The sequence below is a fragment of the Anas platyrhynchos genome, chromosome 30 (assembly GCF_047663525.1).
Source record: "Anas platyrhynchos isolate ZD024472 breed Pekin duck chromosome 30, IASCAAS_PekinDuck_T2T, whole genome shotgun sequence".
Lineage (NCBI taxonomy): Eukaryota > Metazoa > Chordata > Aves > Anseriformes > Anatidae > Anas > Anas platyrhynchos.
The window spans coordinates 4,921,817-4,944,275 of record NC_092616.1 but is presented as its reverse complement, the minus strand read 5'-3'; the positions used below and the strand labels follow the sequence as shown (position 1 = coordinate 4,944,275).

The window sequence follows — 22,459 nt, the reverse complement described above, 5'->3', positions numbered from 1 at the left end:
TGTAACAACAACCTGCAGAATACAGTGGAGAAGTCTGGTGTAAGGAAAAGTGATGCAAGTCTCAGGTGGTTGATGAGAGAAGTTGTGGGGATGGAGAGCTGAGCAGCAAGGTTGTCCATACAGTCTAGGACTTCAAGGGACTGCTTTTCCACCCATACAGACCTCCTTAGGAGACACTTTGGATCTATGACAACTAGAGAATGATGCTATCCGTTCTTCTGAAAACTCTAAACTAATGGAAAATAATCTTAAATAAGGAAAATGCTCTTAGAAATCTGGTCAATGAATAATTTCTCTTTAAACTGCATTCTTGAAACCTCACTAATTAACTGTACAAGTCTGGAAGACTGGATGAAAATGGCTGAATGGTAATGAGCCCCATGGTGCATTTGGTGCTGAGTCCATAAACCTCAGGTAGTGGGAGGAGAATGATGTAATTGCAGGAGAAGTCAAAGTCAGAAGGAAACTTTGAAGTGTCTAGGAGTATTAATGGGCCCCAGTGAGGGTCATTACTGACAAAGCCTCCCCATGGACTTGTTAGAGCACACAATTGGAGGCCATGATTGCAGGTAGGCAAAGGCACTGGGCAGGAGACTCTGATGCTGAGTAAAGGCCTTGGTTTGTTTGGTGAAGCAGAAAGGCCAAGTCCTGGCCCCCAGCCCCTGGGCAGGGAGGTCCTGTCCCTCACCCATGGCTCAGGGCTCTTCCTGGGGCAGTGGGATGTGGGGTATGTCATGCTGTTTTAAGGGCAACGCTATGACACCTGCTGGCCTCCCCACTGGGTTGCTGCCCTGCACTGTCCTATCCCTTCTTTTCCCTGCAGGCACCCGCCTTGCTTCTCCACATTGCTCTCACCCTGGCATTTCTGTACTTTCACTGCTGTCTGCCCACCCACCATGGCAGATCTTTGAAACACAATGGCATGGGTTGACCACTGACTCTGTAGGGGTGACCTATAGAACCACAGCACTACCCTTTCAGTTACATTTCCTCCTCCTCATGCCCACTTTTCACCTTCCAAGCAGCACTTCGTAGCAGTTTTGACACTATTCTGCTGTTTCTCAGCACCAGAGAAAGCTTTATCGTCAACAAACCACTTTTTTAGCAGATGTCCAGAGATGTCAGCCTTCTGGAGACCTATGGCCTGACCAGACAGAAGAACCTCACCATGATCTTCCAAACCATATACCTGCTGCTGCCCTTCCAGTTTCTCAGGTAGACGTAACCAAGTTGTGTGCCCATTGCCGTCCCACCATGTGCTCAGGCAGAAGGGATGTAAAAACCCACACCCAAGGCCTCTTCCTGCATGGGGCCTGTCAGGCTCTCAGACAGAGGGCATCTCATAATCAGTGTGCCAAGCAGGTGCCTTATCAGGGATGCTGGCAGGTGTGAGCTGAAAAGCACAGATGTTAGCCAGGAGGCAAGGGCTGACACAGCAACTGCTTCAGGAAGAGGTCACCTCACAGACCCTGTCCCCAGCCCTGTTACTGCTGCTCCAGAGTCAGAGGTGACCAGATGGTTCCAATGGATTTGAAGTTTCTGCGGCACAACAGACCTCCAAATAATATACCCACATAGCAAGCTGGTTACGGGCCTGGACCTGATTAAAATTTATCAATATTTTTTCTACCATTGCTTCAAATATGGAAACCATCTTCTAAAGAAATGCACTAATTTTCAGCATTTTTAGGCTTGTCTATGAATTCTCATCCAAATTTGAACATGCACATGCATCCAAACATGGGAAAATGTGTGCAAATTTGCACACATTCCTTCCCAAAACTTTGAATAGTGAAACCGTATTCCCAGGACATGCGTGTATTGGCACATTGCACATCTCCACCTCAGATCTAAATGGAGCAGAGAGCAATGAAGGTTAGAGAGGCTGGATAGATCCTGCCTTTAGCTCTTTGCTGTCGATCCATGGCCATACCTGCTAGGACTTCCCTTTCGTCCGTCCTCTTTATGAGCTGGCCAAATCTTTATGGGGTGTACAGTTGCATAGCACCATGGCTCTCCATGTGCCAGACTCCATGCAATACCCAGAATACCCAGAGCACAGCCTTAGAAAGAGGCCCAGAGCACAACTGAGGAAGGCAAATGTGACTCCTATCTTGCACAAAGGCAGCACGGAGGCAGGGAACTAGAGGCCAGACAGCCTTTCCTCAGATTGTGGGAAGGTGATGGAGCAGCTAATCCTGAAAAACATTTCCTAGCACATGGGGGAATAACAAAGTGATCAGGAGTGATCGGCATGGATTCATCAAGTATTTGTTGAGATTTAACTACTGGATACCTTCTCCAATGAAAAGACTGCCTTGGTAAATGAGGGGAGAGCAGGGGATGCTGTCTGCCTTGTCTTCAGAAAGGCTTTTCATGTCTCCCATAAGGTCCTGATAGAGAAGCTGATCAAGTCTGGTCAGAATGAGGAGGCAGTGAGGTGGACTGGGAAGTTCCTCCACAGCTGGGCTCATAGTCCTGTGACATGTAGTCTAATTGGAGGTCAGTCACAAGCAGGACACTGTGAGGGCAATATTGGGTCCTATCCTATCCACAGAATCACAGAATCACAGAATTTCTAGGTTGGAAGAGACCTCAAGATCATCGAGTCCAATCTCTGACCTAACACAAACAGTCCCCACTAAACCATATCCCTAAGTTCTACATCTAAACGTCTTTTAAAGACTTCCAGGGATGGTGACTCCACCACTTCCCTGGGCAGCCTATGGCAATGTCTAACAACCCTTTTGGTAAAGAAGTTCTTCCTAACATCCAGCCTAAAACTCCCCTGCTGCAACTTAAGCCCATTCCCCCTCGTCCTGTCACCAGGCACGTGGGAGAACAGGCTATCCCCCACCTCGTTACAGCCTCCTTTAAGGTATCTGTAGAGAGCGATAAGGTCGCTCCTGAGCCTCCTTTTCTCCAGGCTGAACAAGCCCAGCTCCTTCAGCCGCTCCTCGTAGGACTTGTTCTCCATGCCCCTCACCAGCTTCGTTAAATCCAACTGGTCATCCCCCATGGCTCTGTACAGAGGCCAACAAAAGCACAAGAGGAAATGGCCTCAAGTTGTACCAGAGGAGATTTAAGCTGGATGTTGGGGAAAATGTCTTCCCTGAAAGAGTTGTGATGCATTGGAACAGGCTGCCCAGGGATGTGGTGGAGTGGTCATCCCTGGAGGTATTCCCAAAACATGTAGATGTGGTTCTTAGGGACATAATTTAGTGATAGATGTGGCAGTGTTAGGTTAACGGACTTGATTTGTGAGGTCTTTTCCAATCTACATGGCTCTATGGTTCTATGCTTCTATGAGTCTAACAAAAGTCACAATCACTGGAAGGCAGCCACTGCAGTCTGGGAACTCGAGACTGTGGCCTGTACAAGACCACAGGTTCTGCAAGGGATTCCTGTGGGCTGGCACCACACATCCTGGAAGAGTTGCCAGTGGATTGCTGGAGTTCACTACTCTTGAAATGGCCATTGAAACCTGAAGATATTTGTGTTCGGTCACATGTAATAAACTCAGGTGGAAAGACTCAAGAGCAGGTGACTTTGAGAGGCTGTGGCAGAACTCAGCAGCTTGCCCCAGTGTGGGAATATGTCCCCTTCTAACTAGGGGAATTAAAAGGGATTAAGATGACCAGACTCATCAGGTCAATCCGCACAGTAAGAGAAAGTAACAGTTACTGTGCTGTAGCTGCAGCAGGCAATAGGCCTTGGATTGATCCTCAGAAGACTCAAGCAGATCTAATCCAGTTCATCCATGAGCTAAGACAAACACTGTGAGCAGAGTGAAGGACACTTCGAGCACAGGAGGTGGGCAACCGGCATGGCTGAGCAAGAACCTGCTGCTTAAACTGAGGGAAAAGAGGGAAATGTACAGAAGTGGAAGCAGGGTTGTATAGCCTGGGAGGAATACAGGGGTGTCATCTGGAGGTGTAGAGATGGGATCAGGAAAGCCAAGGCACAGATGGAGCTGAACTTGGCAAGGGACATGAAGAATAACAAGAAGGGGTTCTATGGATACATAGGCAGGAGACAGCCCAAGGAGAGTGTTCCCCCTCTGATAAACGAGATGGGAGAACTGGCTTCCTCAGACAGGAAAAAAGCTGAGGTACTCAATAAGTGCTTTGCCTCAGTCTTCACTCGTGGTCAAGTTTCCTGTGTCTGTCAGGACCCTGAAACTCGAGGAGAGGGTGGGAGGAGCGGATTCTGTCCCACTGTGACAGTGGAACAAGCCCGGGACTGCCTAATGAAACTGGATGTGTACAAGTCCATGGGGCCAGAGGGTATACATCTCAGGGTGCTGAGAGAGATGGCTGATGTGGTTGCTGAGCCGCTCTCCATCACATGAGAAAAATCATGGCTGTTGGGTGAAGCCCCCAGTGACTGGAAAAAGGGAAACATGACTCCCATTTTTAAGAAAGGGAAAACAGAAGAGTTGGGGAACTACAGGCTGGTGAGCCTCACCTCTGTGCCTGATATGATCACGGAGCAGTCCCTCCTGGAACACATCTGAAGGCATGCATGAGATAAAGAGGTGATTTGAGACAGCCAGTATGGCTTCACCAAAGGCAGATCTTGCCTAACCAATCTGGTGGCCTTCTATGATGGAGTGATGGCATCAGTGGACAAAGGAAGGGCTACGAATATCATCTACCTGGACTTGAGCAAAGCTTGAGGGAATGTGGTCCCTCACCACATTTGTGTCTCTAAATTGGAGAGGTATAGATTTGAAGGACGGATTGTTAGGTGGATCAAGAATTGGTTGGCTGGTCGCAGCCAAAGTGTTGTAGTCAGTAGTTGTATGTCTGGGTGGAGGCTGGTCACAAGTGGTGTCCCTCAGGGGTTGGTCTTGGAGCTGGTGCTCTTCAACATCTTTATCAATGACATGGGTTATGGAATCGAGTGCATCCTCAGCAAGTTTGGAGATGACACCAAGCTGAGCGGTGCAGTTGATACAATAGAGGGAAGGGATGCCATCCAGAAGGACATGGACAGACTGGACTACTGGGCCCATGAGAACCTAATGAGGCTCAACAAGGCCAAGTGCAAGGTGTTGCACTTGGACTTGGGCAATCCCAGGTCTTTAAATAGACTGGGCAAAGAAGAATTTGAGAGCAGCCCTGTGGAGAAGGACTTTGGGGTCCTGCTGGGCGAGAAGCTGCACATGAGCCAGCAGCATGCGCTTGTTGCCTGGAAGGCCAACTGTGTCCTGGGCTGCATTAAAAAGGAGTGGCCAGGAGGGAGAGGGAAGTGACTGTACCCCTCTACTCTGTTATTGTGAGACCCCACCTGGAATACTGCGTACAGGCCTGAGGCCCCCAGCACAAGAAGGATGTGGAGCTCTTGGAATGGATCCAGAGGAGGGCCACTCAGATGATCAGAGGGCTAAAGCATCTCCCCTATGCAGAAAGGTTGAAGGAAGTGGTCTTGTTTAGCTTGGAGAAGAGAAGGCTCTGCCGAGACCTCATTGTGGCCTTCCAGTACGTGAAGGGAGTGTATAAACAGGACGGGGAAATGCCTGTTCATATGTGTTGGTAGTGATAGGAAAAGGGGGGATGGTTTTAAAGTAAGACAGGGAAGATTTCGACTAGAAATTAGGAGAGCTTTTTTCCCTCAGAGGGTGGTGAGGCACTGGAACATGTTGCCCAGAGAGGTTGTGGATGCCCCATCCCTGGAGGCATTCAAGGCCACCTGGATGCAGCTCTGGGCATCCTGCTCTAGTGGTTGGCCCAGAGCAGGGGGATTGAAAGTAGATGATCTTTAAGGTCCTTTTCAACCCAGGACATTCCATGATTCTATAATGTTTTTCCTCCCAGAGCGAGATCTCAAAGAGGCACAATTTCCCAGGGAAACCTGGCCCTGCATTGTCCCCCAGAGCAAGGAGGCATGCCTGGAGAAGCCCTAGGGATAAGGTCATCCCTAGCATCAGGACCCAGGAGTCCTGGCTGCTACATTGTCCCCTGAGTTCAGAGGGACCCTCAGGCAGGGCTCTCACAGCAGCCACCAGCCTTCTCCAGCCTCCCCCCAAAGCCCAGAAATTGCAGCTTTGGACAGCTGACAGCCCCTGTGACACATCTTGGGAAGGGGCTCCTGACACCCTTACCTTTGGGGGAGAGCTGCAGAAGCACTGGGAACAGGGAATTCAGGACAGTGGTTATGGTCACCCTCCAGCAGCCCTCCATCTCACTTGCTGCTGGCCCTCAGCATCCCTCAGGACAAGGGATGCCCGCCCTGGCTCCTCAACCACAGCTCCTCTGCAAGGTGCCCCAGTTCCTCCGCCCATTAGCGAGGGTCGCCCAGTGCAAGCTTGCTGCCTGCTGACCCCACTCGTGGCCACACAAGGACAGCGCTGGGGAGCACCCAAGCAGTGCCCAGCACAGACCAGTCCTTGCAAGGAAGTGGTAGAACTGCCACTGCTCCAGTGACGATATCCTGGTGATGCAGGGCATCCCCCTGTGACATCAGCACGTGTCATTATAAGGCCTGTGAAGTCAGCAGCAAGGAGATGGCACAGCTCAGGAGAGAGATGAGAGATTTCCCTTCTTGTCCTGAGAAACAGCCATTTCCCTTCTACCCAGTTCTTTTTGGGATGTGGAAGAGTACAGGGACATCTCCAAATGGTGGCAAAGGCCATGGAATAAAGGCAGTGGAGCCCTGGAGATACCAGCACTGCCCCCTTTTACCAACATGCTTCTGCTGTTGGGAGCCCTCCCACACTGGTTGGGTTTGAGGCTTGTCCTGGGGCCTGGATTTTTCAAAAGATGGGAGCAAAGGCACCTGGGATGGAACAGCCCCTCGGTGTGCCTGAACTCCTAACTGCATGTAACTCACTTCTGAAAGAAGGATGTGTTTTACAGAGTGAATTGGAGTACATGCCAGGGCCTCAGCACCATCCCCCAGTCTGCCATGCAGGAGGCAGAGGTGGTACACGAGGGAAGGGCAGACGTACCCTCAACATGTCATGAGTAGGGAAGTGCTGCAGACAAAAAGGGGAGTGGGGAGAATGGTCTAGGATGGATGCTATGCTCTCCGGTAGGCTGCCACAGCCTCCCCACGGTGCACAGCTTTGGGCTTTCAGAAGAGGTGGAGACCACAGAAGAGACTGAGGTGGGGGGGCAGCCTGCCCCTTGCAGCTGGGCTGCCAGATCTGCCTGCAGGAGACCACTTGTGTCTTGGTGTCCACAATGGAGGAGGAAGCCATCCTGATTTAGGATCTAAACTCTCATTTCAGGAGACCTGTGGCATGCTGAAGGCAGGACTACAGCCCCTGACCGTACTGCACACAGATGTACCTGGTCCCGTGTCAGCTGGACCATGTCAAGTGGGCTGCAGGGAAAGACAAGAGTGAGCGTGTGCAGTGCTGGGTATAGGTCTGTCTGTGAAAGCTCATCTCCTTTCATGTGCTGAAAAGCAACTGGATTATGACATAGTGTCAAGAAACAGGTTTTCCTGTTTGCAAGTCCCAGATCCTGGTGAACATCACCTGGGTTGGCCCATCTGGCTGCTGTGCACAGAAGCTGTCTCCAAGAACCCACAGAAAACATGGGGAATGTTTGCACCGAGCACTGTCACTGTCCTGTGACTCTCAGTGATTAAAGGCCCCCAAGGTGACATGGGGTCATTGAACTCAACTTACTCCAATGGCTTCCATAAGACTTGGCCCAATTCTTCCGCCTGCCTTCAGAGATTTACCTCCTGCCATGCTGTCACCTGACTAACGCACATTTTGAACCCACAAGGGTTCCCCCAATCTGCTACCCAATCCATAGAAGAGATTGACGCATCCAGGCAGCTTCTTTCATGCTGAGGGCAAATCCCTGTTGATCATCCCCAATTGTCTCTTCTGAAGAATCTGCACCCATTCAGCACGACCACACTGTCACCCTGACTGACTCTCATCTGACCTTCATCCACAACGGCTCCCCCAAGCTGCTGCCCATCCCATAGAGGAGCTGCTCCTGCAAATGGAGGACAATACTATGTTATTCATCACCCCATCCATATGTCCCTATCCAGCACAATGCCCCAAGCTGAGGGACGTGTCTCCCGACACCTCGTCAGATGTCAAAGTCCCAGACCTGTGACAGCAGATTACGATCCAGCTGCTCCTGCCTGTGCCCTAGGCTATGGGCATTGGGACACAAGTGGGCTGTGTGTCGTGCTTGTAAACAGGACAAAGGGACAGGACAAAGAAATTGATTCCTTCTGGAAAAGGAGAAATAAGCCTGCTGTCAAAAAGTGTGTGTGCCAGGTGAGGGAGGGAAGCCCAGGGATCCCTTCAGGCTGTTTCCCAGCAGGTTCCCCTGAAGCCCCAGGGCCATGTGCTGGGAGCCTGGTGGGGGGCAGAGCAAGGGAGGCCTTGGGCTGGGCCTCTGCTGCTGAGCTGGGCCGGGCTCCTGGGCCCAAGGGGAGCTCCTGGCAAGCGGGCAGCGCTGCACAGAGACAGCTCTGCCCAGGAGCAGCTCCTCTGCACAGCGCAGCAGGCCTGGGGGCACTGCCTGCAGAGACACAGTGCTTAAAGGCAGGCAGAAGTGGCAGGATGCCCAGAGCTCCCTGCGGGAGAAGACTTCCCAGCCCTGCACCCGGTAAGTGTCTGGCTGGAGGGCAATGCAGCCGCAGTTCGTGGAGGCAGGAGAAGCCGGGGGTGCAGGCAGGGGTGTCCAGGGCTGTGGTGCAGGGCAGGGTCCCTGCTGTGGCCCAGGGGCTGTGTGGCGGGGCAGGGCCTCTGCCGCCTGCCAGGCTCAGCACTCAGCCTGCCCGGGGAGCTGCCCAGGGCGCTGCAGGGAGAAGCTGTGGGTGGAAGGACCCCCCCGGCAGGGCAGGGTCCTGCTGCTGGTGGAAGGCTGCTCCCTTCGGCATGCTGTTCACAGATCCACAGCACACCAAGGCAATTTCAAAGGGAACTTCACTCTCATCTTTCCTTATTCTCTGCTTTCAGTTTTTTCTTCTTTTAGCTCACTGGGAATAGAAATAGAAGCTGTTATTTCCAAGAAGAGACTGAGACTTACTCGGCATGAGAAGGAAGTTTACAAGGACCCCCATCAAGTCCCTTTCCTGCCCCTCAACCCATAGAAAGCTCTAACACCCCTTGCACAGTGTCATCAGTGTCTGTGTGACCTGGGCTCTAGGACGTGCCCCCAGCGAGCTGCCCCTGGGCAGAGCCCTGTTGCCAGGAGGTGTCTGCAGGGCAGAGCTGAGCACCCAGTGGGTGGGATGGGGGCTGTGAGCTGCAGGCAAGAGGTGTGGGGACAGAGACCCAGCTGCAGGCAGGGATAGCTGCAGGCAGCAGAGCTATGGGCAGGGAGTGAGAGGGAGCTGCTCCCAGAAAGTCAGTGACAGAGCGATTTGGGCACCTCCGTGCACCTCCCGCAATGCTGATGCCTTCCACAGTACAACCCTTGGTGTCTTCCCCTTCCCCAGCATAGACCACTAGAGATATTTGCATGGGAATTTGCATGGGAGAAGCTGCGGGTTGAAGGAGTCCCCCCGGCAGGGCAGGGTCCTGCTGCTGGTGGGAGGCTGCTGCCTGGGGCAGCCTGCTCACAGCTCCACAGTGCAAGCAGGATGTATTCAAGGGGATTTTAAAAGAGCAGGGATAAAGTTGAGAATTCCTCGTTCACTCATACTCTCTCCTTACATTTTTCTCTTTGCCTCAGTGAGAATAGAAATAAAGTCTGCTATTTCAGGATAGAGGCTTTTACATCTAAGCCTTACAAAGGCCACAGCAAGTCCTTTTCCTGCCCCTCAGCCCATAGAATGCTCCACCACCTCACATGCCGTGTGCAGTGTCAGCAGGGTTGGTGTGAGCGGGGCTCTAGGACGTGCCCCCAGCGAGCTGCCCCTGGGCAGAGCCCTGTTGCCAGGAGGTGTCTGCAGGGCAGAGCTGAGCACCCAGCTCTGATGGGGTGGGGGCTGTGAGCTGCAGGCAGGAGGCGTGGGGACAGAGACCCAGCTGCAGGCAGGGACAGGTGCAGGCAGCAGAGGCATGGGCAGGGAATGGCAGGACCGTGCCAACAGAGTCTTATGGCACCTCCCTGTTTACAGTCAAGCTCACAGGATTCAGGACATGACTCTTAATCTCATCAGGAGGAAATGCAGTAGAGCAGACTCTTGTCAGTTCCTGTTGGGCCCTGGCCTTGCCTCCCCTGGCTATTATATAGCCCTGTGTTATTTCACTCTGTTCCTGCACCTGCTGCTGCTGTTCTTGTTTTATGGGTCCCTGCAGATCTGGCTTTCAGATGCAGATGAAGCACTGACCCTATGGGTCCCACCCCCCAGACCTGTCTGTAGAAGGAAAATGCCCAGTCCCCCTTCTTACGTATGGCAATGGAGACTATGGGAAAGGAAAAAGCTGAACCTCCTTCCAGGGAATTCCTCTAGTCCAGAGGACTGGATTCCATTCATTGGGCTGCTAAATGTGGGCAACTGGACTGAGCCTGTGAGGAATCTGGCTGAGACCAGGACATATGGACAGACTGTCCTTACTGCACTAAGGGTAGTCATTTTGCTAGCTGGGACTCACAAGATCTTACCTGGAATACAAACGCCAGGGTTTTCTACTGTTCCTGAGTGTGACACAGGCAACTGGAACAAACTACACCATGCACTCTATTCTGCAGTCAAGGGTTTTGAGAGTGGTATTGCTGGGAAGTCCACATACATCAAAGAGAGATTTATTCAGACATCACTCCTGGTTTGTTTTCACATTGAGCTGCAGGACAGGCCTGATTTCTGCAGAGCCCACAGCAGAGTCCCCTGCTCTCATCTACCTGGCTGCCCTCCTGGGCAACGGCCTCATCCTCACTTCCGTAGCCTGCGACCACCGCCTCCACACCCCCATGTACTTCTTCCTCCTCAACCTTGCTGTCCTCGACCTGGGCTGCATCTCCACCACTGTCCCCAAAGCTATGGCCAATTCTCTCTGGGATGCTAGGGCCATTTCCTACACAGGATGTGCTGCACAGGTCTTTTTCTTCTTCTTTTTGTTTTCAGTAGAATATTGTCTTCTCACCATCATGTCCTATGACCGCTACGTTGCCATCTGTAAGCCACTGCACTACGGGACCCTCCTGGGCAGCAGAGCTTGTGCACAGATGTCAGCAGCTGCCTGGGGCAGTGGGGTTCTTTATGCTCTGCTCCACACTGCCAATACATTTTCACTGCCATTCTGCAGAGGCCGTGTTATTGACCAATTTTTCTGTGAAGTTCCCCAGATCCTAAAGCTCTCTTGCTCTGATTCCCATCTCAGGGAAATTAGGCTTCTCACATTTAGTGTTTTTGTGTTTTTGGGGTGTTTTGTTTACATTGTGCTGTCCTACGTGCAGATCTTCAGGGCCGTGCTGAGGATGCCCTCTGAGCGGGGCCGGCACAAAGCTTTTTCCACGTGCCTCCCTCACCTGTTCGTGGTCTCCCTGTTTATCAGCACTGGCATTTTTTCCTACCTGAAGCCCACCTCTATCTCCTCCCCATCCCTGAACCTGGCAGTGGCAGTTCTATACTCGGTGCTGCCTCAAGTATTGAACCCCCTCATCTACAGCATGAGGAACCAGGAGCTCAAGGAAGCCATTAGGAAAGTGATGTCACAGATGTTTTCCAGGATGTGCTGAGGAATTTGATTGGACCTTTCAGCAGATATAGGCTTCTTTTCTTTATCTTGATCAGCACACTACAATCATCTGAAATGATGGAACACTTCTAATGTAATGCTTACTTTCTCTCTCTCTTTTTTTTTTTCTTTTTTTTTTTTTTCCCCATGACATTAGAATATTATTTTTTTAAGGATGTGTATTGCAGGAGTAGAAAAAGTACTCATCTTCTCCCATACTTTCATTGCCAGGAGTCTGTCTCTTATGGACTTCACTTAATCTCCACAGTCCTTCAGGTATTTCCACCTGGCCTGAACTTTTGGGTAGACCTGTGCGGTGTCAAGAGTTGGACTTGATGAACCTTAAGGGTCCCTTCCAACTCAGGATATTCTATGATTCTATAACAGACCATATTGGATGCCACCTTTCCAGCAGACTATCTGGACACGCACACTCTCCATTCTTCTCCAGATTCCCCTGCCCTTACTCTTTGATCATACAAATACATCTCACCTACCCAGTTGGTTTTTGGATCCTGAGGGAGCTTCAAGCTTGCCTGAATTCGTTTTCTATCTCATCATACTCACAGCCAACTCGGTAATTGTGTTTCTATACATCATTTCCTATCTCAAACATTCCCACATGGGAAGTCCCATATGGCTGCTGAGAGAAGTGCTGGGCACGAGGAGGGGAGGAGCAAGGTTATCCATACAGTCTAGGACTTCAAGGGACTGCTTTTCCTACACATACAGAGCTCCTTAGGAGAAACTTTGGACCAATGTCAACTAGAGAATGATGCTATCACTTCTTCTCAAAACTCTGAACTAATGAAAAATACTCTTAAATAAAGAAACTGCTTTCTGTAAAGTTGTCACTGAAACTTCCTCTTTACCAGCAGCTTTGATACCTCACTAATGAACAGGACAAGCCTAGAAGACTGGATGAAAATGGCTGAATTGTAATGATCCCCATGGTGCATTTGGTGCTGAGTCCATGAACCTCAGGTAGTGAGAGAATGATGTAACTGCAAGAGAAGTTAGTCAGAAGGAGACTTTGAAGTGTCCTGGAGTTTAATGGTCTCCAGTGAGGGTCATTACTGCCAAAGACTCCCCATGGACTTGTTACAGCAGACAATTAGAGGCCACGATTACAGATAGTCCAAGGCACTGTGCAGGAGACTCTGATACTGAGGAAAGATGAGGTCCTGTCCCTCACCCATGGCTCAGGGCTCTTTGTGGGGCAGTGGGATGTGGGGTGTGTGATGCTGTGTGAAGGACAACGCTATGACACCTGCTGGCCTCCCCACTGGGTTGCAAGGAGGCAACAAGGCCCCGTTGTCATGAGCACAGCATGTGTCCTCGTGAGCCTCAGTAGCCGAGACAACTGCCATAGCCAGGGGGACAAAGACCTTAGTGCTGTTGAGGCCTTCCAGCCTTGTCAGTGCTCTTGGTATTCTCCAACGCAGGCTGTCCTGCACTGTCCTATCCCTGCCCCCAAATCACCCTTCAAGCAGGTGTCCTAACCCATCAGCCTTCTGGTACACTGTGAGCTGATCAGACAGATGAAACCTTACCAGCATCTTCCAATCCACATACCTGCTGCTGGCCTTCCAGCTTCTCAGGGAGATGTGACAAAGCTGTGTGCCTGTTGCTGTCCCACCGTATAATCGGGCAGAAGGGACTTGAAAACCCACACCCAAGGCCTCTTCCTGCATGGGGTCTATCAGGCTCTGTTGTAGTTAGATTCCAGGGGCTGAAGCTGATTGGTTCAGTTTAGCAAAGAGCAAAGGGGACAAAGACCTTAGTTCAGTTGGTGCCTTCCAGCCTTGCCAGTGATCTTGGTCTTCTCCACATGCCTGCTGGTGGCCTTCTAGCTTCTCAGGTAGATGTGACCAAGTTGTGTGCCAGCTGCTGTCCTACCACGTACTCAGGCAGAAGGAAAACCCCCATGAAAACTCACACCCAAGGCCTCTTCCTGCATGGGGCCTGTCAGGCTCTCAGACAGAGCGCATCTCACAATCAGTGTGCCAAGCAGGTGCCTTCTGCTGCCTTATCAGGGATGCTGGCAGGTGTGAGCTGAAAAGCACAGATGTTAGCCAGGAGGCAAGGGCTGACACAGCAGCTGCTTCAGGAAGAGGTCACCTCATAGGCCCTGTCCCCAGCCATGTTACTGCTGCTGGCCTGTCAGCTCCAGAGTCAGAGGTGACCAGACGGTTCCAATGGATTTGAAGTTTCTGAGGCACAACAGACCTCTTTATAACATACCCACCCAACACTCTCCTTGTGGGCCAGCCCCTGATGAGATAAAAAAGTAAGCCTCTTACATGAAATGTGTCAAGTAACTTTTCTGCCACTGCTAGAAACATTCTTCCTAGGATCTACTGCGTTCAGAGTGGCACATGATGTACCTCTACCCTGCCTTTCTCTTTTTCTTTCTCTTTGAGTTATGTCTTCAGAGAGTTCTCCAAAGGAACAAATCTTTGAATTGCAAAATATCTGATATTAGAGGAGACCCCTGAATGACATCTTCTTGGACTGTCCTGGTCAAAGCAAACTAAATAGACAAGGTCTCTCAAGGGCTCCTCTGGGCTTGGCACAAATCAGAAAGGATCTGAAAGCATGCTCCATCCCGTAATTCCGAGATTTAATAACAACATTCAACAGTGTTGGCACAACTGCTCATCACTGAGGGATGCTGCTAGGAATTGCTTGACAGGGAAACTTTGCACAACGGATGGCACTTAGGCCTGATTGTCCAGCCAAATTCCCACCCACAGTCTCATCCATTAGTTACATCCACATAGCACCATTCTCACTACAAGTATCTGGGAGGCAATGTCAACCTTGCTAAAGTACAGGTAGACAGTGTCACTTGCTTTCTCCTCCCCTATGGGTCCAGCAATCCTGTTTTTGTCCTTCAAGTGCCTGGAGGTGGCTGTGGAAAAGCTTGCCCCATCACCTTCCCAGGGACTGAGGTGAGGCTCACCAGCCTTAATTCTTCCCACCCTCTTTTCTCTTCTTCTGGAAGACAGGTTTGACGTCCTTCTAAGTCTCCAGAAAGTTCTCTGATCCCTCTGGCACATTTGCTGACATAGTCCAGGAAGGCAGGGGAAGGTGATGCAGGAGACAGGCAAGAACACACAAGTCTTTGCCTTGCACACCCAAAGGCAGGCCATTGCAGTGGTTTTGGTGTCCCGCTGGCTCCTGCTGCCTCTCCCAGATGCTGGGAGGCACCCCAGCCCTGCAGTGCATTGCCCTGCTCTGCACTCATCTGAGATACTGTATGGCATGAGGGAGGAATGGACACAGGCTGAAGGTATTTGTGCTCACTCAGATTTGCCTCAGTACATGAACAAAATGTACACACTGAAGCCTCATCTATACAGGGCACACATACGGACTTCTGACTTAACCATTCAGTGTCCTTCTGGGGGGGAACAAACCACCTCTCTGAGCTGGGTTCAGAGCCTAAAAAGTCACCCAAGATGTAACCAGGACAATATCCACCTCTTATTCTCTACCGTATATACAATGACAGGTTCAAGACTTTCCAATAAGTCTTCATTAATCAACACCCTGCAATTAAAACACAAATATAATTCCCTTAGTCTATGGGCCTACGTAATGAAATGTCCATAAAATATTCAGTGATTCCATTTAGTCCATGAATTGGGTTCTATCTGTTGTTGTGACCCCAAAGGACAGGAGAAGACGTATGTTACATGGAGTGAGAGGGCACCAATGCCAGCTCAGGTTAGGTCACTGCTGCACTTGCACTGCTCCTTGTGAGGCTCCTCTGTTATTGGTTCGAGTGTTTCCTGCTGTGGAACATGGCTATGTGGTGCTTATCTGCCTGCTGGGTTAAACCACAGCACAGACCAGGCCGCAAAATCTGACATTGCAATGAGCTCCACCCTTCACCCCTGCTCCAGCCTGGGCTCATCCACCGGCCACAGCCCTGTAGAGGTGTATCTGTTCCAACACAGCCTTATTCATGAGTCTTACTCCCTTCAGAGCTTTACCTACTGTGTCATGGAATTACCAGCGGTCACGGATGCTTGCAGGTATACCTTCTGTGTTGTGCACTTATCCATGTGCCACACTCTCTTCAGAGGTGTACCTGCTCTAGTGTGGCCTTTTCCATTGCAGAAGGATGATGAGGAGTTCTGGGCTGCAATGTAGAGATTCAGTGCAGAGATGATTCAGGCGAATATAGGTCTGGGACATATTGGCTGATAGAGGACCAACAGGGTCAGGCTTTGGAAGAAGCCTGATGTGTTGTGAGGAAACCACAGATATTGGTAAATCCTCAGAAAAATAAAGGGTTCTATTTCAAGATAAAGCCAGAAAGGATGGAGAGAAATTAGGACAGCTTTGACAATCATGGGGTCAGAGTGAGCTGGGAAAGTAAATGTGTGGTAATAGGATGCAGGGATGCAAGCACAGGTAGAGGAAAAGTTGGGACAGGCTGTGGAGGGGGATGGCAGAGGGCCATTGTGGGGCTGGGGCCCCCAGTGGAACTGATGTCCTTAGGGCTACAGCTGCAGCCTCTTCCACTGAGGCTTACCAGCGGACACTGGTCCCTTACTGCCCCAGGGCCTTGTTACCTCCTCAACCCCACAGAGCCTGGCAAGTGTCCTACCAGTGTCCTACACTCGGAATTACACACCCCCACATCACACTGCCCTTGCCAGAGCCCCGAGCAGCCCAGGAAGTGCACGATCCCCCTTCCCAGGGGATGCGCTCAGGCCTTGGCCATCCCCCTTGGTGAAACACATCAAGGGCTTTCAGAGTAACTTCTCCATTTGATTTTCCACCTGTAACCAGTGCTTCTGATTTCCTCCTCCCCCCATCTCCCATGGACAGGCACCTTGTCTGGTTATTTCCCTCGTGGTCTCTTCTGGGATGGCCCTCATCAGGGTTGGCCAACACCCTCAAACATTTGGGGGCTTGCTTCTGTCCTTTACTTCTTCAGAGACTTGCTTCAGGATCTGCAGTTCAGGAACTTGGCAGCAGAGGGCGAATCAACATGCAAAACTCCCTCACAAGCCAAGGCTTTGGGAATAATTCTCCCGAAGTCCTCAATTCCTATGGGGTTCATTAGGGACATGCCAGGAATCTCCTTAAAGGGACTGACTTCAATAATAATAATAATAATAATAATAATAATAATAATAATAATAATAATAATAATAATAATAATAATAATAATAATAATAATAATAATAATAACACTTATAGGAAAGAATCTAAGAATCCCTTCTTTCTGCTGTGTGTTTTTTTTTTAGTAGTCTACCTACAGATAAAATGATACCAGCAACCTCAAACTGATATTAATTCTGAATGTCTTCTAAGGGACTTTGAACATGTTTTTTTAAAGACAGAAGGTCCTGTGTATCTCCTAGTCCCAAATGGGTGCTTCAGCTGTTCCACGACATCCTTGAGGCAGCAGCAACATCTTTGTGGGCAACTGAATCAAGTCCTGAAGGACATTGTAGGCCAAATTGAATGTATGTGGAAAATTCCTTAATTTAATGTATTAAATTTGTAAGAAGACTTCAGTTTCAGAACTTTTTATGATTGTCCACAAATTCTCACCTTTTTTTTTTAATAGGTCATGTACATGGACCAGCAAGATGATGACATCCCCCTTTATGTAAAGAAAAACAAAAGCAACTCTTTCCAAAAATATATTTCTTCCCATCACTTGGAAGGGAGATTATGTTCCCAGGACATGCACATATTGGCACATTTCACCTTTACATCTCAGGTCTAAGCAGAGCAGAGAGCAAGGTTAGAGAAGTTGGATACATCCTGCTTTTATCTCTTTGCTGTCAAGCAATGGCCACACCTGTGCTAGGACTTCCCTCACACATCCTTCCTGTTTATGAGCCAGCCAAATCTTTATGGCACACGTGGCAGACTCCAACCAATACCCAAAAGGCCAGAGCACAGACTTATCAGTGAATCATAGAATCATTTAGGTTTTAAGTTTATCCAGTCCTACCTTTAACCTAGCACTGCCCAGTCCACCATTAAAACATGTCATGAAGCCCTACATCTTCATGTTTTTTAAAGACCTCCAAGGATGATGACTCAACTACTTCCCTTGGCAGCCTGTTCCAATACTTCACAACTCTTTCAGAGAACAAATTGTTCCTAATATCCAATCTAAACCTCCTCTGGCAGAACTTAGGTCTTATCACTTTTGTCTTATCACTTGATGCTTGGGAAAACAGACCCACCCCAACTTCATTATAGCCCCATCTACAGTGATTGTAGAGTATGATAAGGTCTCCCCTGAACCTCCCTTTTAAGCCCAGAGCAGAGCCGAGGAAGGCAAATACGACCCCTGTCTTCAAGGAAGGCAAGAAGGAGGACATGGGAAACTAGAGGCCAGACAGCCCCTCCTCAGTTCCTGGGAAGGTGATGGAGCAGATAATCCTGGAAAACATTTCCAAGCACATGGAGGACAATAAAGTGATCAGGAGTGGTCAACATGGATTCACCAAGGGTTTCTTATGACTTACCAACTTGATAGACTTCTCCAATGAAAAGACTGCCTTGGTAAGTGAGGGGAGAGAAGGGGATATTGTCTGCCTTGTCTTCAGAAAGGCTCTTGAGATGTCTCTCATAAGATCCTGATAGAGAAGCTGATGACGTCTGAGTAGAATGAGGAGGCAGTGAGGTGAACTGAAAAGTGCCTGGACAGCTGGGCTCACAGCCCTGGGGCACACAGTGTAGGTGGAGGTCAGTCACGAGCAGAGCAATGTGGAGTCAATATTGCATCCTTCCAGACCTCAACCATTTTGTAATTTTGTGATCCTGTGATATCTTTTCTGGCAAATCAGAATTGCTGGGCATCTCCTTGAAGTGCCAGGGCGCTGATGTGTACAGTGTGTAGAAGAGAAGGAGTAACCAGAGTTCTGTGTGTGGTTACAGAGGTCTCATTTTGGATAGCAGAGATGGTGTGACAGCCCACAAGAGGAGTGCAGACAGGAGTGGACAGGATTGTAAGGCACGGAGGGGGAGCAGACATTTCTATAGGAGAGCAGCAGCAATGCAAGGAGCTCTGCCCTGGTGTTGTTGATGAGAGTTCATGGCTTTGAATGAGCAGGCACACCAACATGGGTGACCTTGTAGTTGCTGTCACCTAGAGACCTCCTGTAAGGAAGAAGCAGCAGCTATGGCCTTCCTCAGAAAACTGGAAAATGTTTGCAGGTGCCATTCCTCACAGGGGAAGTTGAAACAACCAGATTTCTGCTAGAATACCAGCACAGCAGGGAACAAGCCATGTAACGGGTTTCTCTAGGTCATCAATGTTAAATTTATGAGCAGTGTTATTCTTAGGCCAGCCAAAGGCCTCCTGGAGTTGAATCTGGCAAGGGACATGAAGAACAACAAGAAAGACTTCTACAGGAAGTGAATCAGTACATCAGGAGTGAAAGCAAGGCTAGAGAAAAGGCAGACCCACTGCTAAATGAAGGGAGGGCCCTGGTGGCAAAGGCCATAGGGAGAGCTGAGGCACTGCTCACTGCCCTCTTTGCTGCACTCTTTCCAACCTTGCCTTCTGGAATGGCAAGCCCATGAGATCCGTGAGAGGGGTCTTATCCATATTAGATAAAGACAAGGCAGCCCAAGTCTTTTCTCTGGCACCCAGTGAGACAGTGGGCACCAAATGAAACATTGGTAATACCATGTGAACACAGGAAAGCACTTCTGTACTGTGACTTTGGTTGATGAGTGGCACGGGTTGCTCAGAGAAACTGTGGAAGCTACATCCCTGGGGGCAGTCAGAACCCATTTGGACATGGAGTTGGACAACCTGCTCAGGCTGATCCTGCTTGGGGTTGGCCTAGGAAACCTCCAGAGCTCCCTTCCAACCTCAAATGTTCTGTAGTTATGTGATACCTGGCAGTATTTCTGAGAACTTTTCTGTGGTACCTTAAATCAGTCTGAGTCCTCGTGTCCATGGAACAGAGCTTGCTTTTAGGATGACTTCACTCACTAGGTAACCCTGATGAGCAGAGTTTACAAAAGCAGGCAATGTCTCAACCCACAGCAGTGTCCCCAGCCACTGGGTCCACTGTGCAGCACCTTCTTCCTTGAGGATTATGAGTTGGAAGGAACCTTTTGAGGTCTTGGCCTGCCCTCAGATGGAGTAACTTGACGGTTAGATCACATTGGACTGTGCTTGGTTCAGCTCTCATGTTCAGAGGTGATATTTTTTCCTTAACATCATTTAAAATTTAAAATTTCCAGTGGTGAGCAGAGAAGTGCTCCATAAGCTCCTTTCCACACCCAGGAAGGGAATAATGCACCCAGCAGTGCTCCTGAGAGAGGTCGGGACACAGGACAGGAGGCAGTGTGAGCTGCAGTTCCAGGCACTGATGCTGAGCCCTGGCTTTGGGGTCTCCCAGCAGGTGCTGCCAGTGCCTGCAGCCTCCAGAGTCCCCCAGCGCTGTGGGCGGCACTGGGTCTGGTCCTGACCTGTGGGAGCTGCTCTGGCTCCAGAGGGGCTGCCAGGAGCGCTGGGGCTGGTGCTGCCCACCCTCACATCCTGCCCCAGGTGTCTCTTGGTCCCTGGGATCATTGCTGTGACTGAGGGGAGAGGCCGGCCTGGCTGGGGCCTGGCAGTAGTTTTGGGGTGGTGGCCTTGTGGGAACTTGCTGCAGTGCTGTGGCTCCTGTCCAGAGGCCTGACTCTGGGCTGGCCCAGCACCACTGCCCCACACACAGCCACAGATTCCAACAGGAGGAAGGAGCCAGACATCTCCAAGGCCAGCTCCCACTTGGGATTTTGTACTTTCCCTTTGGCTGATGCCACCAATACTGAGCTTTAAACAGAAAGCTCAGCCATCAAGAAGTGAAAAAGTCCCATTTAATTCATATACAGTTATTACTTTGCTACAAGAAAATCCACATTGATACACACTTTTAAACAGGCTTGGACGGGCTTCATCTGACACAATGCATGTTCATTCCTTAATATCAGTGGTAGGAGTGAAAGGATTTGGGGGGGGGGGGGGGGGGAGGGGGGCTGAAAAGCAGAAGCACCAACAGTTAAAAATAATGAAATATGAAAACAAGACAAAATATAATAATGGAAAAGAAGGCAACACAAGGTTTGAATGGATACAGAGGGTCACCTGTGGAGAGATATGGGACATTTATGATTCCTGAAAAATGTCCATAAAAGCACTTTCACAATAGCATCCTTTAGTGCTTGCATCCTCAGGCTGTAGATGAGGGGGTTCAGTGCTGGGGGAACCACAGAGTAAAGAACTGCCACAACCAGATCCAGGGCTGGAGAAAAGATAGAAGGGGGCTTCAGGTAGGCAAACACACCAGTGGTGATTAACAAAGAGACCACGACCAAATGAGGGACACATGTGGAAAAGGCTTTGTGCCGTCCCTGCTCAGAGGGCATCTTCTGCACAGTCCTGAAGATCTGAACATAGGAGAGAACAATGAAAACAAAACAACCCAAGAACAGAAAACTACTAAATGTGAGAAGTCCAAGATCCCTATGGTAGGAATGTGAGCAGGAGAGCTTGAGGATCTGGGGGATTTCACAGAAGAACTGGTCCACAGCATTTTCTCCGCAGAGGGGCAGGGAAAATGTATTGGCAGTGTACAGGACAGCATTGAGAAAGCCACTGCCCCAGGCAGCTGCTGCCATCTGGGCACAAGCTCTCCTGTCCAGGAGGGTCCCGTAGTGCAGGGGCTTGCAGATGGCAACGTAGCGGTCATAGGCCATGATGGTAAGAAGGGAACAGTCCGATGACATCAAAAAGACAAACAGAAATTCCTGTGCAACGCATCCTGCATAGGAAATGGCCCTGGTGTCCCAGAGGGAATTGGCCATGGCTTTGGGGACAGTGGTGGAGATGCAGCCCAGGTCGAGAAGGGCAAGGTTGAGGAGAAAGAAGTACATGGGGGTGTGGAGGCGGTGGTCGCAGGCTATGGCTGTAAGGATGAGGCCGTTGCCCAGGATGGCAGGCAAGTAGATGCCCAGGAAGAGCACGAAGTGCAGGAGTTGCAGCTCTCGTGTGTCTGCAAATGGCAGGAGGAGGAACTCGGTGATGGAGCTGCTGTTGGACATGTGCTGCCTGTTGGGTATGGAGATCTGTACAGGTAGTAAAAGACAACGACATGTTAGGACAGGTTTCTCTGAGTGAAGCCTATGCCATTCCTTTTAGACCTCCCCTGCCATACTCAAATGCTTTTTGCTGCTCTGCTGGAATCTTTGGTTTAGCTCCATGACATGAGCTTCCTTTTTAAGGTTCAGTCTCCAATGAGGAACAGGGGGCTCTAGTTCTGCTCTCGCAAGGGAATCAGTCCTGACCAGTGCAGGGAGTACAAAGGAACATGGCAGGAGGGCAAGGTTTTATTTTCAGATTTTGTCATATGAAATCCCTTCTTACACAAAAAGGAATAGAATCACAGAATGGCTCGGGTTGGAAGAGACCTTACAGATAATCTAGTTCCAGACACCTTGCCGTGGGCAGGGATGCTACCCACTAGATCACGATGCCCAGGACCTCATCCAACCTGGTCCTGAACACCTCTAGGAACAGGACATTCACAGCCTATCTGGGCAATATGTTTCAGTACCTTGCCTCCCTCTGAGTGAAAAATTTCCTCCGAATCTCTAATATAAATCTCCCCTCTTTTAGTTTAAAGCCATTCCCCTGAACCTGTCATTATCTGATTGATCAAAAAGTAGATCTCCATCTTTTTTTATAAGACCCCTTTAAGTACGGAAAAGCTGCAGCGAGGTCACCCTGCTCAGCCCCAGCTCTCTCAGCCGTTCTTCGAAGGAGAGGTATGCTGATCATCTTCATGTCAGCATGTTAACATCTGCATTCCA

The 22,459-nt window shown here is 50.0% G+C and overlaps 3 protein-coding genes across 3 annotated transcripts in view; 1 reads left to right on the top strand and 2 right to left on the bottom strand.

Moving 5' to 3' along the window:
* LOC119712973 (uncharacterized) overlaps nt 1-22,459 on the bottom strand; it is a 672,213-nt gene that overhangs the window by 478,618 nt on the left and 171,136 nt on the right. The window lies entirely within an intron of this gene.
* On the top strand, nt 10,842-11,609 carry LOC139999791 (olfactory receptor 14C36-like). Its single transcript, XM_072029415.1, has one exon. The coding sequence runs from the start codon at nt 10,842-10,844 to the stop codon at nt 11,607-11,609; it is 768 nt and encodes a 255-aa protein (XP_071885516.1).
* LOC139999919 (olfactory receptor 14A16-like) lies at nt 20,732-21,523 on the bottom strand. The gene has a single exon (XM_072029569.1). The coding sequence runs from the start codon at nt 21,521-21,523 to the stop codon at nt 20,732-20,734; it is 792 nt and encodes a 263-aa protein (XP_071885670.1).